Source organism: Asterias amurensis, chromosome 11, assembly GCF_032118995.1.
Source record: "Asterias amurensis chromosome 11, ASM3211899v1".
Taxonomy (NCBI): Eukaryota; Metazoa; Echinodermata; class Asteroidea; order Forcipulatida; family Asteriidae; genus Asterias; species Asterias amurensis.
In genome coordinates this window covers 3656329-3673951 of record NC_092658.1, presented here as the reverse complement: position 1 = coordinate 3673951, position 17623 = coordinate 3656329, and the positions used below count along the sequence as shown (strand labels likewise).

The 17623-nt window shown below is 39.1% G+C and overlaps 1 protein-coding gene across 1 annotated transcript; it reads left to right on the top strand.

Moving 5' to 3' along the window:
* The first annotated feature begins 673 nt into the window (after window positions 1-673).
* On the top strand, window positions 674-17579 carry LOC139943727 (splicing factor U2AF 50 kDa subunit-like). The gene is made up of 12 exons (XM_071940481.1): window positions 674-820; window positions 2976-3105; window positions 4625-4734; window positions 4906-5105; window positions 5514-5630; window positions 6427-6565; window positions 7654-7733; window positions 11729-11851; window positions 12863-12958; window positions 13430-13559; window positions 14012-14115; window positions 14605-17579. Exons 1-12 carry the CDS (start codon window positions 790-792, stop codon window positions 14734-14736), a joined length of 1392 nt encoding a protein of 463 aa, XP_071796582.1. The 5' UTR covers window positions 674-789; the 3' UTR covers window positions 14737-17579.
* The last annotated feature ends 44 nt before the right edge of the window (window positions 17580-17623 follow it).

Here is a 17623-nt window from a genome sequence, read left to right as displayed (position 1 = left end):
ATCGAAAACTTAAATTCACTTTTTTGTTATTTTGAATGTCAAAATAGTCAGCCTTAGCACAAGTCAATCACAGATATCGGGTGAGAAATTGATGCTAACAAAAAGTTGGATGTTTCTACTGAAAAGTAAAAAGGCAAACAAAACAACATCAAGTGCCCAGAAGCTGATACAAACTCGCAGATTAAGGTTTGTATATAAACTCAAATTCTTTTAAATAATGACCTTTTGGAGTAATGTAACTTATCAATTGTGTAAGTTACTATGAGCAGTTTCCACAATCTTTGGGTTCTGGTGCTTCAAATATTTATATTATTATTTGTTGGGGGACTTGGGGTTGTTGTGGAGCCTACAGGCCACTGTCTGTTTCAGTGTATTTTTCTGGGGTAACTATAGCAACAATTCCAAGAGGCCGACCTCGACCTGCCAAAATTGTTAAAGAAATCTAAACCTTAGTTATCCGTACATTTGATTGGTTTTCAAGAGGATGGGAGATTTTGAAGACTTTTGAAAATAAGTTAGCATGCAGGCTAGAGTTTGGTGTGTAGCGGGCGCGCGGTGTGTGGCGCAGAATCTAACTAGCGCCCTCTTTTGTTTATTATTTTTTTGTAAAGCTTCCCTGGTAATCAGCAGCCTCTTTGAATTAATTTGAAAGTAAGTGCAGAAGTGGTACACAACTGCCGACTACCAGTGTGAATCTAGCGTGCGACGGATTGTGCAGCCTGAATGTAATGGAACCTGCCTAAAAAATACTTTATTTCATTTATAAACAAAAGAACTAATCAAATAAAAATGCCTGGGACAGACGAAGATGATAGGAAGAGTAAGTAGTGCTATAATCGTTAACAATAGTGTTGTAAATAAGAGGTAATTACATCGATTTTAGCCGAATTAAACGCCGATATGAACGTTTGTCTGATTTTCCGTGGTGACCGACTCGCCCGGCAGCCCGGTCAACTCGGCACAGGTCGAGTCATCTCGGTCCCAAGTCTCTTTTAATAGTCTCAAGTCATCTCAATCCCAACCAAGTACAAGTCATCTCGATCCCATTTCATTTTTATTCTGTTTGTGTTTGCATGGAGCAATTATAAACTACAAAACTAGTGTTTGCCAACATTGTCTGAATGGATGTCGGACACTTCGTACCCAGGTCTAGGACACTTCGTACCTTGCCTTCGGGACACTTCGTACCTAGCCTTCGGGACACTTCGTACCGTACGTAACCAAATTTGTCACCGTGGGCAGGGTACATAACCACAATTGTCACTGTGGGCGGGTGCCTAGTTACCATCGGCTGCGTACCTTCAGTAATGTGTATTTCCTTAATAAGTTAATGCTTGTTGAGATACAAAATATATACTTAATAAATTGTCATTTTGTTTAATTAGGCCTACATAAACAATAATAAATGTCCTTTTTAATTTGAAATGTTATTATTTGTAATAATTTAATGTCCACCAAGGGCAACATCTTCTACCAATATTGTTTATAAATATTTTAAATGTATCTTTATTTTGTAAACCCGATTTTTATGTTTTCATTTTCTCGCAGGTAAATGTTACATTGAATACGTTTCCTTATTTAATTTGGTCCTGATACTTCACGACAGCAACGATGGCAATTGTCATTGCCCCTAACAATGGCCGCAATGCCCTTCAAAAACCCAATTTGTCGCGGCAATGTTTGCAGTGCCCTTTTCTCATCATTGCCGCCGTGCCCTTCCTACCGAATTTTTTTTATATTTAACGATATCCAAGTTCAAAAATAAGCCAGAAAGTCTGATGTCTGTGTAAATTTCAGGCAAAGAAATAGCAGCCAATTTCACGCACGTATCGCACAGCAGCAGATTTCAAGCCCGCTAGTTTTGTTGTTTGCGTGCGACAAAAAAATACAAGAAACATTGAATGCTAGAGGGCGTTTCGGAACAATGCCATAGCGTGAGATAAAACGCCCTCTGTTGGTAAAATTACGCGAACCAGCAGCACACGCCTTGAGACAACGACTTGAAGTGTCTGCACATGCTCCTCCACGATGCATGCATACATGTACATAGTACATGTAACATACATCATGCATAGCATAGCATAGTCGTCGCGCACCGCATGGATATGTACATGTATTCATTCTGTCAACATCGTGTCAAAATGGAGCAGTCATGTGGGAATTTTAGCGTCTCTACAAAAACCTACACAACGTGCATGACCAATAGTAGCCGTATGAATAAAAATATTATTTTATTGTGTATTGTAAGATTTGTTCTTTGTTTTGTTTAGTTAGATGAATGCTTTCTTTTTCTGTGGGTTAGTTGTTAGTGCATATCATTGGGTATATGAGGCAATTGATTGAAGTGGAAAAGTTGGAAGAACTGTTTTTACTGGCACCTCAAATTTTTTTTCAAAATTCCGGCGTGCCCTTCGCAACTTTTTAGGATTGCCTTGATGCCCTGTGAAATTTTTGAACATTGCCTTGCTGCCCTAAATTTTTACAAAAAGTCAAGGCAAAACTGCCTTGCCCCGTAGAAGCTGAAGTATCAGGGCTGTAAGTGACCCAGTAAAAACGACTCAGAAATCCAGAAACGGTGCAGAAATTCCAAATTAGTACGAGGTTCAAAGTGTGTTGTATTTTAAGACGGCACTAAGTGTCTTGTGAGAAGGTACTAACCCAAGGTCACTTTGTACCTTGCAAAAGGTATGAAGTGTCCAGGGTGCAAAGTGGCAAAGATACAAATTTCTTCAGCAAATTTCTTCAGCAAACTCTGAGTTGTCCAGCCATCGACCTAGCGCACACACAATATTTAGCATTTGACACAGAACCACCAACATCGTTAACACATACCGTACAGGGTGAAATCCTATATGGTGGCCTTAACAGCACGCGGTTAGCAGAAAATGGCTGTGCTCGGCGCAAAGCATAGACATTTGTTACTGGATCAACTCATCAGGTCTTATCTAAATGGATTTTGGGGTTCTTTTGTTTAGGTACAGAGCGGAGGAGAAGAAGTCGAAGCAGAGAGAGGCGCAGCAGGAGTCGGAGTCGTAGTAGAGAAAGAAGAAGGCGCAGCAGGAGCAAGAGTCGAGACCGTGACAGGAAGAACAGACGCCAACCAAGGTAGGTTTTTAATGTCTTGATTGGTCAAAGGTCTCGGGTAGGTAGGCTGCCTCTGAATAAGTCATTTGCGAGTTAAATTTGAAAAATGTCTGGTTACAATGACTTGCTTAGTAACAATGGACCCTTAATTTGAATTCCTCAGACTATCGCTACGCCACATGATAAGGGGCAAGCTTTTGTATAGCAACTTCCATGATGAGCAAACCCTGGTACCATTGTGCTAACAGATTCATTCAGAATTGTGTATTGGTGTTCACCGTCTTTTCCGATATTCTGAGAAATTCACATGTAAGCAGTGCATCGTAACTTAGCGAGTCATTGTACCAGACATTATTCAAATCCAACTCGCTATTGGCTTACTGAGGGCTGCGGCTACGGATCTGACTGTTGCTTTGGGTGTTGCTAGGGATGTGCTTCAATGTATGATGACGCGGCAACTTATCCGTAGCTGCCAACTTGGGCATGGCCTTTAGTAAACAAATATTTAAATTAATGGGTCTTGGCTTGGTTCCTTTTCAAAAGTTTCTCTTAGTCTTTATAAGATCTTGAGGTGGAAGTTCCTTTTGCAAAATGAAAATAGCCTCGCCCTCGTTAAGGGCAGTGGACACTATTGGTAATTACTCAAAATATTTATTAGTATAAAACCTTTCTTGAGCTATTTGATAGTATAAAACATTGTGAGAAACTGCTCCCTCTTAAGTAATATAGTTTTTGAGATTTAGAATTTGAGGTCTCAAAATCAAGCATATGAAAGCACACACTTCGTGTGACGGGTTATTTTTCTTTCACTATCATTTCGCAACTTTGACGACTGATTCAGCTCACATTTTCACAGGTTTGTTATTTTATACATATGTTAAAATACACCAAGTGAAAAGACTGGTCTTTGACTATTACCAATAGTGTCCAGTGTCTTTAAAGATGAAATTCCAGGCCTGTTACTAAAAGTAAAGGCCAATGGAAATCTTTACACGCAATAAAAACATACACAGAACTGTGTCCTACAACTTTGTAGACCTCAGCGATTACTATAAACTGTGTCACACGTCAAAATTTCTATCGCACAACTGACTATAAACCGACCTTAACACTAACGGTGTGTCCGCCCAATAGATGGAGCAATTTTCGCGTTTATTCAAATGTTTTGGGGACCACTTTGGTCCCAGGTTAGTAGATACCAAGTAGGTACCGATACATTGCTTTAGTGTGAAGGAAACAAACTTACACACTTTAATAGGTTTAAATATTAAAAAACGTATGAGACTTGCAAAAGTCTTCAGAAAACTGTTGACACTAAGTTCATAGTGCACAAGCAATGGAGTAACACATGCACCCAGTGCTTTTTATGATTCTGTGTGGCAGTCTGAGGGTTCATTGACTGTTCCCTGAAACCAATGTCTTACCATTCCTTTGTTCAACCCCAAATAATTTAAAATTTACCCAGTCAGTCTCCGGTTTGGTTTACTATTTGATATTATTCCTATAAATGCTAAGCCTAATTTTCATTTTGTGTTCTCAGTCGATCACCACCACCACAAAGACGTCGACGCAAGCCTTACAAGTACTGGGATGTTCCTCCAGTGGGCTTTGAGAACATCACTCCTCAGCAGTACAAGAAAATGCAAGGATGTAAGATTTTCTTCGCTTGTTTGGATAAAAAGGAAATTTGATTCAAGTTGTTTGTCGTTCACCCATGTTTGATGCTTTAAGATGTTAAAAAATGTTGTTATTGACCTCCGTCCTGTTCAGCTTATCAGACAGTCTTTCTGAATCGAGATGTTATCTGTTTTGCCCCCTCAGGTCCAGATACTTCTACACCTGCTGTACCGTTGTCTCCGCCCAACATGGCCAACATGCCCAATATGCCGCCGATGCCCGTCGCCCCTCAGCCCATGATGATGCCTCAGCAGCCTGCATCCGCTATGCCCATCGTGGCCAATCAGATGACTCGACAGGCACGCCGACTCTATGTAGGGAACATCCCCTTTGGGGTTACGGAGGTGAGAGTTTGGCTGCTGTAGAAAAGAAAATCACCTGGGGGGGGTGGGGGGGGGACTAGAGAAGAGTTGAACTATATTCTGTCTGAGGATCTGCTGTGGATCCTCTTCTATGCAGGCATGCAACCTTTCCTTGGATCGGTTGATTTCCTATTTTATTAAGTTTTAGTTTTACCATTAAAAATTAAAAAAATACTGTACAAAGTCATTTACATTTTGTAATTTTCTCTTTTTTGGGGAAGTTGCTTGTATTGTGTTGTAAAACTTGGGTAGGAGACCAGTTCTGGCAAATACCTACGTCTACAAGAGAGAGAGAGAGAGATACCTTTAATGACAGATAAAACTTTGTGTCCAAAAGACACCCAGACACCCCTCTGGCTTACACTATGTGTCTCATATTCTACTTTACAGGAGCAAATGGTGGACTTCTTCAATGCAAAGATGCTGGAGTTGGGGATCGGTCAGACCCCTGGGAAGCCGGTCCTAGCCGTGCAGGTCAACCACGACAAGAACTTTGCTTTCCTGGAGGTAAGATTTAGCCAACCTGGGCCAAATTTCATGGCTGTGCTTACTGACATATTCTGCACTGATGGCAACTATTCTCGCTAACTGTGCAAGTGCCAAATTGCTGCGCTTGCACTGTAAGCAAAGAATGCCTAGTAATGCGGAGTAAGCCTGTGCACAAGCAAAAATTCCCTTCTAACCCCATGAAATACGCTTGCCGTGAGCACGGAACTTTCTGCTTCTGATTTGGTGCTTATGATAAGCAGAGCCATAAAATTGCGCTCTGGTCTCTGATAAAATATCTCTTAACAACACAAAAAGTGCATACTCACTGGACCTTGCATTCTCAGTTGGGTCAGGCGTACTCAACAACAGGCACCCACTCTGCTTAAAGGCAGTGGACGGTATGTGGTAGTTATTGAAAATAATTATTATCATAAAACCTTACTTGGTGACAAGTGATGGGGAGAGGTTGATAGTATAAAACGTTGTGAGAAACGGCTCCCTCTAGAAGGACATAATTTTCGAGAAAGGAGTAATTTTCCACAAATTTGATTTTGAGACCTTGGATTTAGAATTTGTGGTCTCGAAATCAAGCATCTCAAAGCACATAACTTCTTGTGACAAGGGTGTTTTTTCTTTCATTACTATCTCTCAACTTCAACAACCGATTGAGCTCAAGTTTTCGCAGGTTTGTTATTTTATGCATATCTTAAGATACATCAAGTGAGAAGACTGGTCTTTGACAATTACCAAATGTGTCCAGTGTCTTTAAAAACTTTTGGCTTTGATTTTTGATTTTGATTCTGTCAATGTTAAGTTCCGCTCCATTGATGAGACGACCCAAGCCATGGCGTTTGACGGGATCATGTACCAGAACCAATGCCTGAAGATTCGACGACCCAAGGATTATCAACCTATGCCGGGAGTACCTGAGACGCCCTCTATGCATGTTCCAGGTGTGTATTTCATATAGATGGCTTTTGAACACCTAAGTTTGAAGTTTTAAATGTGTGTTGTCATTATGTATTTTGTATTTCTGCATTTTAAGCTACTTTTTATTGGTCGTGTTGTTTTTTATCTTAATAAACCATTATGAATGAATGAATACAGAGCTCTAATTTTTTTCACTGGACCAGTAATTTCATTGTCGGGCCAGTAAACTCAAGACAGGAAGAGTTTGGTGGCCTTGTTTTTTTTTTTTTTTTTTTTTTTTTATTAACATCTTTGTCTCAAAAGAATTTTTTTTTTCAAATGTTGAGTTTGCATCTCATAGATATCTTTCAATCCTGCTGAGTGTCACCCATAAAACATAAGAGATCTATTTTCTCTTGGTTTTTTGTTTAAATGAAACAGTTTAAATGATACAACCATATAAATAAAATCCTGGTCCAATAAAGATTCTGAGCTACAAGTCTTGTGGATTTTTCGCCCCAAATTCAAGCCTTGATATATTGCAGGCTTGTTAATTTCTCAGGATTATTTCCTGATTTCAGGATTTTCTCAAAATGTCCTTCAGTCTTCAGATCTTGAAAAGAAGCAAAGCAATCACCAAAGTGAGAAAGAATTTGTCAGTAGTTTGTCCAAACCTGTAGTTGTGTATTTCTGGTGTTCGAGTTGTCACATCTGGTAGGTGCCTGGGAAAAACCCAGGCAAGCAAATAATGTTTATGGTTTTTTTGTTTCCCCTCCAACTCATTCACCGAAAGAGAATGAAATGGTCCACATTGTGTCCAAACCTGTACTTTTGTATTTCTGATGATGCAAAGTGTAGGTAAACCTCCCGAGTTGTTACAACTGGGAGGTTCTAGGTCTCTGAAACAAGGGGGAACCTGAGCCAGCAATTAATGATTATGTTTTTTGTTTCCCTTCATTCCAATCATCAGGAGAATGAAATAGTCCTTACTATGTCAAACCTGTTGTTTTGTGTTTCTGGTAATCCTCCTGAGTTGTAACATCTGAGAGGTGCTTAGACTAGAACAACGGGAAACCCAGGCCTGCAAATAGTGTAATTGTTTTTAAATTGTTTTCCCCCTTCATCACAACAGGTGTTGTCTCTACCGTGGTGCAGGACTCCCCACACAAGATCTTCATTGGCGGTCTACCCAATTATTTGACTGATGATCAGGTAAGGCAGGACAACCGAGAGTGGTCAAAGCAGAAAACCACAAGGAGGATATTTGTTTTTCGTTTTTTTCTTTCAAATATCTTTCAATTTTGCAAAAAAAATTTGACCTAAAATGAAGAAAACAAATTCTCGGAGTGAGATTAATAGGCAAAGGAAGGATTGGTCATACTGGCAGAAAACTTGTGGGATTAAGAAGGGGAAAAAAAACCTGTTCTTGAATCATGACAGAAAATGTACATTTACTTAGACTGAAACGGTTAAGCTCGTTTTGTTTCCTGACGAAGACATCTCCCCAGCATATCATTCAGAGAAATACTCAAGTCTAAGGTTCCTCAAGAAGAACAAATTTTGTGCACCAAAAAAGGGGCTCCAATCTACAAAACCCAAAGGAATACTTGGCTATCTGGGGGTAAAGTGGTGCATTTATCGAGATGTTTTTTGTTGGTTCTTGTTCTGGATTTCTCTCTATGTCTTTCTCTCTCTCAGTTTTCACAACTCGCAGGTAGGTTTGACGATCAGCGCAAAACTGCAAGAGAAAAAGTGTTTTCCTTCTGTTCTACTTTCCCTTATAGATATATATATATACATACAAGGCATTATTAAAAGGGTACTTATGATGTTACATCGAGATCCATATTTTCGTTGAAGTTTCTGTCATATGATAAAAACAACCAAAAGTTGGATTTTCCTCTGCCCTGACGCGGATCATAACAATATTAATTTTGGTGAGCGAAGAATGCTTACAAGGGAGCGGAATCTGATCTCTTAGAGTACCATGCTGGTTTCTTACCACCTGAGCTAGCTAGGCAAAATTACCTTTTCCCAAACCTTGGGTTGGGCTCCAGCTTGGGCTTCGTTGTCAGTTCTGGAGCAGTGAATTTATTTTATGTTTCCGAATTTCAAACAAAGCCTGCAGCCAAAGATAGAGCCTAAGCTGAGGTTTGGGAAAAGCATCAAGTATCAGGTTGCAAAGTTTGGTCTTTCGCATATGGGTTGATGGGGAGAATTTTGGGTAGCTAGGGAAACCAATTGATAGTGGGATCGGCTGGGGGTTCTGTTTGGGGGTTTTTGGCCTTGGGTTCGGTGGGGGACCCCTTGAGACAAGTGGAAAGATTGGGGAACCAGGGGGCATGTTGGTTGGTTTTTGGTAGTTGTGTGGGGGATACAAGTGGACAGGTAGTTGGTGTTGTTATCAGACCAGCTGACGATTTCACAAATTCTTACGCAGCTTCAAAGGTCCGCTTGCGCAACATTTAATGCGAATGTTGTGCATCAATAACACAAGAGATCTGGCTCAAGTGGACTTGCGTAGCATTTTCGTGAAATCAGCTGCAGTTCGTCGCATCGTCCATTAAACAAAGTTTGTTTATAGCGGACAGTGAGTGTAACCGGCAATCGATCCAGCAGTACATCATAGCGCTTGTCTGCAAACCCAGTTGCTGTCTTCTCTGCTTATAGCTCATGCATATTTATTTTCCATCTAAACCCAGGCTTGTTGTAGTTCTCATGAAATTCGTTCTTGGTTATAGCCAAAACAAGGGTCTCAAAATTGTAAATGTTATAGTTCAGAGGAAATGGGTTGATAGCTATCGTTTGTTTGTGAAGAGAATTGTTTTCCCTTACAAGAAGAAGTGTTTATTTCCATATCAGTTTGAACACAAAAGATTTATGAGTTATTGTTAAACCTGTCAGTGGAGTTAGTTTTTAGATATCAACATCAGATCGATTTCATAAACAACCAGACAAAAGTACAACATGTAATCTGAAATAGGTGAAATTCTTTGGTTACGCATTGCCCCCCCCCCCCATGATCGTCTTCAAAACAAGAGTCCTCTTCTCTTATCAAGCTGTCAGGCAAGTCTTTCTCTGGACTGTTTATAATTTCAGGATTTCCTCAAAATCTCACTGAATTAAAAAACAATTCTTGGAAGAATGAAGTTCCCCAAATTGCGTCCAAACTTGTAGTTTTTTATTTCTGTTGATGCACAGAAACTGTTCAACGTCTGGGAGGTTCCAGGTCTAGAATAAGGGGAAACCAAGGCGCATGCAAGCAAGATTTTTTTTCAGGAATCTTCACATTTTTCAAATGTTACCCGAGCTGTATTGCAGACTTTCTTTCACAGCGAACCTTTCCAGCTTACAGGAAAAACAAAACATCTTCGGCAAGAGACATTTTTTCCCTCTATTCAGATTATCTGGCTGCGAGCAAGTAGACTTCCATCAGTCTGTCTACGGTTTTTCCCCCCCATTTTTTGTTTCCTTCTTTTGATTCCAGCATTAGGTTTGTTATAAAAAGAACTTGCAAAGTTCTTCCCAAAATTTCTTTCCCCAAATTCTTTCCCAGAGAATTTCTTTGCAGATTTTTTAGATTTTAAAGCTAAATGCACCTCTGCTAATCCATTTAAACTAAGGTAAGAATTGCAGCCATTCTGTAATGTAAATACCACAGAAGTGAGTTCCGATTTCTACTTGCAAAAAGATTTTCTTTTGAAATTTTTGTCAATGAGATGTCAAGACTTTGAAGTTGTGGTATTCGTCATTTTTCTACCAATTGTGAAAGTCGCATTTTGAAGGATAAACAAAAAAATCAACTCCTGTTTGCATTTAGAGCTTAATTTAAATACAAAGAGTAAGAATAAAAATGTCATAAAGTACATTGTCACTTACCGTTCTCTCTTTTTTGTTCTTCCCCGTTCTTTCCCAACGTCTTTAATCCCCAGCTAGAGGGGCCAAGTTTTAAACATTTCGTACGCACTTGCATTCGCTCATTGCTTTGGTTCGGCAACATAACACAATGTCAGCCCCCCTAGTCTGCTGGTAATAAAGCATGATGAAGGAAACCACACAAAGGCAAGTTATGTCAGTACCCGTGCAGGCTGTCTCTTTTCTCCGACAGCTATAGGGTCATTTTATGGTCGTGGATGGTAAACAACGTGCGGTAGACTGACAGGTAGCAAAATGCATGCAAGAAATGCCTGGACTGTCCCGCGTCGTCCGAGTCAGATCAACCCTGTAGACGAAGAAATGACAGAACAATACTCATTATAGTATAGGCTTTATTCATTGTACTGGGCATCCATTGATTTAAAAGAGTAGAAGTTAAAAATAGATTTGACCTTTTCTCACTACCAGGTCAAATCTATTTTTTTTTAATTGAGCCTGACCTTGTATTTGGAAATCAAGTTTAGAGAGTTATTTATACATTTATTGAAGGTGTTCAAATTTGATATTGTTTTAACATTTATAGAGGGCTTAGATTAATTCAGTTTAATAAAACAGAGAATGGCATGAATTGATGAGACGAATTGTAGAGTTTGAACCCCTTGTGACAGTTTTTGGTTTATACTTTGTTCATTTTAACAAGATGATGGGATTGTTGTACTTTTCACTTTCTATTGCAGTCTACCCGCAACCCATGCGTTTTAATGAACTTTTGCCCAGTTTTATCTGCATGGGTTGGTGTGGTTTTTCATGCTTGACCTCCGTTTTAATATATATTATAAGTCCAAAGGGCTTCTGAAATTCAGTCTTTTTCGGCCTTATCTGAAAAGTATTGACATAAATAATGTAGCAGTACATTGAAATGAAGAGCATATCTTTCGTTTTGTATGAAAAAAATCGGTGCAACTCAAATTTTAAAAAGAGAAATTTGTACGTAAAAAAATGTAACAGTTTGATTTCAGTTTTTCTGATGTTGGAGGAAAATTGCTTATATTTTATTTCAATTGATGTAATGTGGTTTCGAGAACAATCTAAAGCTTGTTAAATACACTGGAATCGACGCAATTTAATTTTACGTTCCTTATTTGTTTCTTTGCGTTTAAAAAGAGTGCCATAAACTCTCAAGATTCCAAAATGAAGAACAATCCCAAAGTTTTGTTAAATATTTGTAAAATGTCTGCCATGGGAGGAGGTTTGGATCATTTCAACAGATCTCACATCAGAACCTAGACTTACCCAAGTCTGTCCATTCCTCCCCTTTCTGATATCAACAGGTGAAGGAGTTGCTGTCGTCCTTTGGGACTCTGAAGGCGTTCAACCTGGTGAAGGACAGTGCCACGTCTATGTCCAAGGGTTATGCCTTCTGCGAGTACGTCAAGACTGAAGTCACTGATCAGGTCAGGAACTATTTAAGCTCTTTGTTGTACTAGTATATGAGTGAATTTCAGAATTATCTCCTCCGCTGGGCCACAGCCAGAACTATTTAAGCTCTTTGTTATAATAGTTTATGAGTTGATTTTCAGAATCATCTCCGCCGTCGATTTCACTAAACTCTTCCTAACCTTTATCCCAGGACTTTGGACGTGTTAAGTGACATATCCATAGACATAGGATGCATTGAACCCGTCCTAAGTTCGGTCAGGTTACTCGTCCTAACTCAAAATAGGATTAATCCTTGCGTTTCGTGAAATCTGCTGCTGGTCTTCTAGCCTAAAACTTTTAACTTGACTAGAGTGTTTTTCGGAATGGTCTAATTCACTGGACTCGTTCAGGTGGTGTTGGCAGCAGAGTGTATGTTCAAAACCAGGGCTTGGTCTTGTGTGTTCTTCGGATAGGATGTAGGTCCTAAAGCTGTAGGTGTAATCAGGTAAAAGAACCTGGAATAAAGAAGTGGCTTGTCTTGGTGTTTCTGGGCTCGTTTTCACAAAGCACTAAGATTTATCGTAAGATAACTTAATCAGTATCGCAATAGTGATTTGTATTGTGACGTCGCACTTTACTATGCAACTTTGATTGAGTTGCAGTTAAGATTTGTAATCGTATAGCTTTTTCTGAAATCGGCCCCATGTACGGTTTGGCCCTGTTAGAAAAGGCCCCTTCACCATAAGTGGCAAGGCGAGTGCGTGGAACAAACAGCATGCTGCCCGATGACCTACCATGGCATTTAATGACAGCCATAGTTCCCAATAGTTTTATTAAGTGTTTTTTAATGTCCTGCAATGTTAATCCTAACCACTTTTTTCCCAATCATAAGTAAGCGTACTTCATTCAAAGCTATGCAATTTGGTATGGATAGTTGATTCGCACAATGGCCGCTGCAGGGGGAAATAATCCTCAAAAGTGTATTACAAAAATACGATCCCTGTTTACCGAGTTAAGATAGTGGTTTTGTTCTGCTCCTAATGTAGGCTATTGAGGGTCTGAACGGCATGCAGTTGGGAGAGAAGAAGTTGATCGTCCAACGAGCTAGTGTGGGAGCCAAGAACGCCACTGCTCAGAATATGGTAAGTCTTCTCTTTCAAGATAGAGTATAGGGAAACTCTGACACAATAATCCCAGGTAAAGAGTGAATTAGTCCGGTTATTCCAGTGCCTGTTGTCCCGCCTGTTGTCCCTGTTCACACCGGGACAACATTGTTTGACGCCCTGAGTGAATGCATGGTGCTCGCTACACAAAGCTAGTCCAAGTCTACACGTTCGTCCCTGTTGAACTTGTTATGTCATTGAGCTTTTGACTAGTGAGTTGAACTCATTTCTCAAGAACTATTGAATAGTTTTGAATCCTGACCGTCTTTATACCACCATGTAACTTGTGTGCGAATCTGTGAACAGTTAAAAAGATAATTCCTTACCAGTGATGAAGTACATTTCACTAGAGAGATGTTAACATGCTGCTTCCGCAAACATTATTTTGTTCTAATGGCTCATATAATCATTCATATTCTAATCTCCATATTTGTCATTTTCTTAACCAAGGCTGCTCAGGCTGTGCAGCTGAACATCCCTGGATTGAACCTTCCTGGTACAGCCGGTCCACAGACTGAGATCCTGTGTCTCATGAATATGGTGACCCCAGATGACCTCAAGGATGAGGATGAATACGAAGGTAGGTCACTAAAGGTCAACGTCAACTTTTATACAGGCATGCAACTCTTCCACGGTTTCATAAAATAGAAATCCGTCGATACAAGCAAACTCTTTAAAAAATAAAATCAAAATAGTACTTTGGGTCACCTTGCATTTGAATTGGCAGGGCAAACTCTGCACTGGAATGTTGAGGTCATGTATCTTTCATTTTTGTTCAGTGACATTCACACCACTGCTTTTGGGGTTTTCAAGCCTGTATGCGTCAGTTTCGAAAGGGAAAGAGCACCAAGGCATTTTCTCCTTGGTAAAGGGGCACCCTATTGTAAATTTATACTGTTGCATTTCAAGGGCACGAAGGGGGCATGGAGGCAATCGCCTTCCTTGCCTCTGTGAACTTTCAAGCCTGCAGGTTTGAATATTTTCTGTCCTGTTGTCTAAAATGTGTTTATTTTGTATTAAATTTCTGTTTAGACATTCTTGATGATGTTCGTGACGAATGTGGAAAGTACGGCGCAGTCCGCAGCATTGAGATACCAAGACCCATTGAGGGCATGGACATTCCTGGATGTGGAAAGGTAAAACAACCGTTTTAAAACACTCCTAGTGTCTGACCATTTGGTATTTTACTCTGGTTCTGCAATTCTATTCCCACTGGACTTTCTGATGGAGAACTTTCTAAAAAATAAAACGAGGTTAAAGCACTGCTGGGGTGGATTTCACAAAGGTAGTCCTAACTTAGGACTAGTCCTAGGCAATGCTAAGAGATAGGACTGGTCCTAAGTTAGGACCAGTAACTCATCCTAACTCATCCTAACCTATGACTGGTCCTATCTCTTAGCATTACCTAGGACTAGTCCTAAGTTAGGACTACTTTTGTGAAATCCACCCCTGGGTAGCTCTACTACTGAACACCTCAATCTCAACATATTACACCTATTTGACAAGAACTCCACTGGCTCCCAATCAATTTGCACATCACTTAAAATGATTTTGTTCTGTCCTTTCAGCATAATTCGTTTCCCTTCTCTTTAAAATGTTGTTTTGTTTTTTTGTAAATCTTACAGATTTTTGTGGAGTTCAGCAACACTATGGAGTCTCAGGCTGCACAGCAGGGATTGTCCGGCAGGAAGTTTGCCAACCGTGTCGTCGTCACGTCCTTCTTCGACCCCGGTGCATATCACCGTCGGGATTTCTAGATTTGAAAAAAAAACGAAAAACAGAATAACTTTATAACAAAAATACAACCTGACAGAAACCTGGAATTTGCTCGCATGGGAGGGGGGGGGGTGGACACCAATATACAGGCATGATATTCTTCCTACTTTGGTCTGATTTCTGATTTTGTTTTGCCCTTGGGTAAAATCTGAAAAATTGTGATCAAATAAATAGCTTGAAAAGTACTCCAAAGCCTATACTATGTGTACATGTAGTTCAGCTCTTGTACTCAATGAAATGTTTGTACTTATTACCATGGACTAAATATCATGCCTGATTATTGGGGGTAAAAAAAGTTGAGCATTTGTTTCACGCTCGTCCAAAATTAACGTGAGTCAAGTAAAAAAAAATGCTAAGAGTAAGTATGGGTTTGCTAAAGTCAACTCTGTAAAGATAAACCGTTTTTAATATTCAACTTTTTTTTGTTCATGCTTCATCATTTCTATGCTTTCCCAAGTGCTGGGTTACCTTGGAAAAGAAGATTTTTGTGTCTGTGTTTTTGGTTGTCATTATGTTGTCATTATCAAGGTTTATTAAATACATGTATCTCTAAGTTCTGCCTTAACATTAAAACACCCATTCTATATCTTGGAATTTTCCCAAGTCCACAAAATCCCCAGGAAAAATTTCTATAACTGGCAAGACTACTGGACCCATTTCTAGCATGGTTAGGTCGTCTTTCAGTACAGAATCCTTGGTGAAAAAGAAATAAACCAAAACTGGTTGTTGGATTTTGATGGAATTTGGGTAGGTAGTGAATATCCACAATATTAGTAAGATGTCATTGTAAGCGATTATTATCAAAGACATATCTTCACTGTTTCCCTTCAACAACAGAATTAGAAAGTGCATTGTACTATAACAATCCATTTTGTCCCAATACATCTGTACTATATACACATTTAAGTAGGTTTAGATTACCACAAAAAAGAAGTGCTGCAACATGCGTTAGTATAATAAACCAAGATAGAATTGTTTTTCATTGGTATCCTAGAATATCTAATCTTGAAGAATCAACAGAGAGTGGGTTAATCTTTCAGCTCTATATCATTATTGTAGTATAATTGACTTCTTATGTAATTCAAATCCTTGTCACTGTAGTACATATCATGTGAGTTTCACATACATAAGCCCGGTTCATTTGAATGCGATCCAAATTTTGCGTCACATATTCGCAACGAATTATTCGCAGCAGTTGAGCTGTGCTCGACTTTCGCTGTGAAAACAGAGTTGTGACGTCAAATTCAAGCCAACTTTGATTCGCAGGAAGTACGAGCTGTCCTTGTGGTCACTTTACAAGACAGGCATGATGTTCGTCTGATTTCCGTTTTTATTTTTATTTTGCCTTTGGAAAGAGTCAGGAAAAATGTGATTAAAGGGAAGGTACACTAGTGGTAATTGTCAAAGACCAGTGTTCTCACTTAGTGTCTCTCAACATATGCATAAAATAACAAACCTGTGAAAATTTGAGCTCAATTGGTCATCGGAGTTGGGAGAAAATGATGAAAGAAAAAACACCCTTGTTGGACGAATTTGTGTGCCTTCAGATTGGAATAAAAGACTTTTAGCTGGAAGTCTTTTATTATTTTAGTGAGAAATTACCTCTATTTCAAAATATATGCTACTTCAGAGGGAGCCGTTACAATGTTTTAAATACTATTTAACAGCTCTCAAATGCTCGTTACCGGGTCGGTTTTTAAGTTAATATTATTTGTTTTGAGTAATTACCAAACGTGTACCTTCCCTTTAAAACAGCCTGAAAATTTTATTAATGCCTACTACTGACCCTTTTACTCAACACAATATTCCTACTTTTTTTTGTTAAGGACTAAATATTATGTCTGACAATTAGTATTGTTCAATTTCATAATAATGGATTAAGTTGTGCACAACATAATAATGGATTAAGTTGTGCACAAAATAATCAATAAAATTAGCGCATCTTGTTAACATTTTGTGAATTTTACTAAGTGCCATTGAGTTGCTTCTCGAGAAACAATAAGGGCATTTGGTTGCATCTGTTAACTCTTTTTAGAAAGTGTTCATTTATATTTTGCTTGATGCACCACTTGTATCCTCTCTGTAATAATTTTACGACTTTATGTACATTTATGTAGGTACTTCACAAGTGTCCACTTGAATTGGTGAGAAGTTTATTCTTGTTTATGTTCTGCCGTCGATTTCACAAAGAGTTAGGACTCGTCTTATCTCGAGTTAGGACGGGTAACTCGTCCTAACTTAGGATTAATCTTAAGGTCTGCATGCTACAGTGCAGGGTTGGGACTCGTCCTAAGTCATAAGATTAGTCTTAAGTTAGGAAGAGTTTTGTGAAATCGCCGGCTGGATTAATTTTCTTTTTGTGGTAAGGGGGGAAATTATATTTGTCCCATTTCTCAAGTCCAAACAAAAGAAAACTGGACAACAAAATTCCAAAGAGAACGAGGACATACCGTTGTTATTGTCTGTATGTTTGCTTGTTTGTTTGTTGGGGTGTTTGTTTGTTCGTTTTAAGGGGGTTTTCAATTGCTACTTAATATGTAAATTGCTTTTTAAAACTAAGTCAACAACGTGATGGCCCCTGTAGTATCCATCATGTTATATTTTGTTCTTGTCACATTGATTGTTTTGAAAATGTTTGTTTGTACTTGTCCTTATTTCTGTAATAATATAAATCAATTTTGAATGTTCATTTTGCTAAGCGTACAAATTTTAGGTGTTTCGTTATCTTGAGTTTATTTGTGCGCCCCCATAAAGCTATGGCTTGTGCAAAGTTTACCTGTTCAATAAACCAGTCATTTACTTTCAAGTGTGTCTTGTAAACATACACCATCTTTAGTTGGCTCCTTTCTTGTGGTCAAAGATACCCCC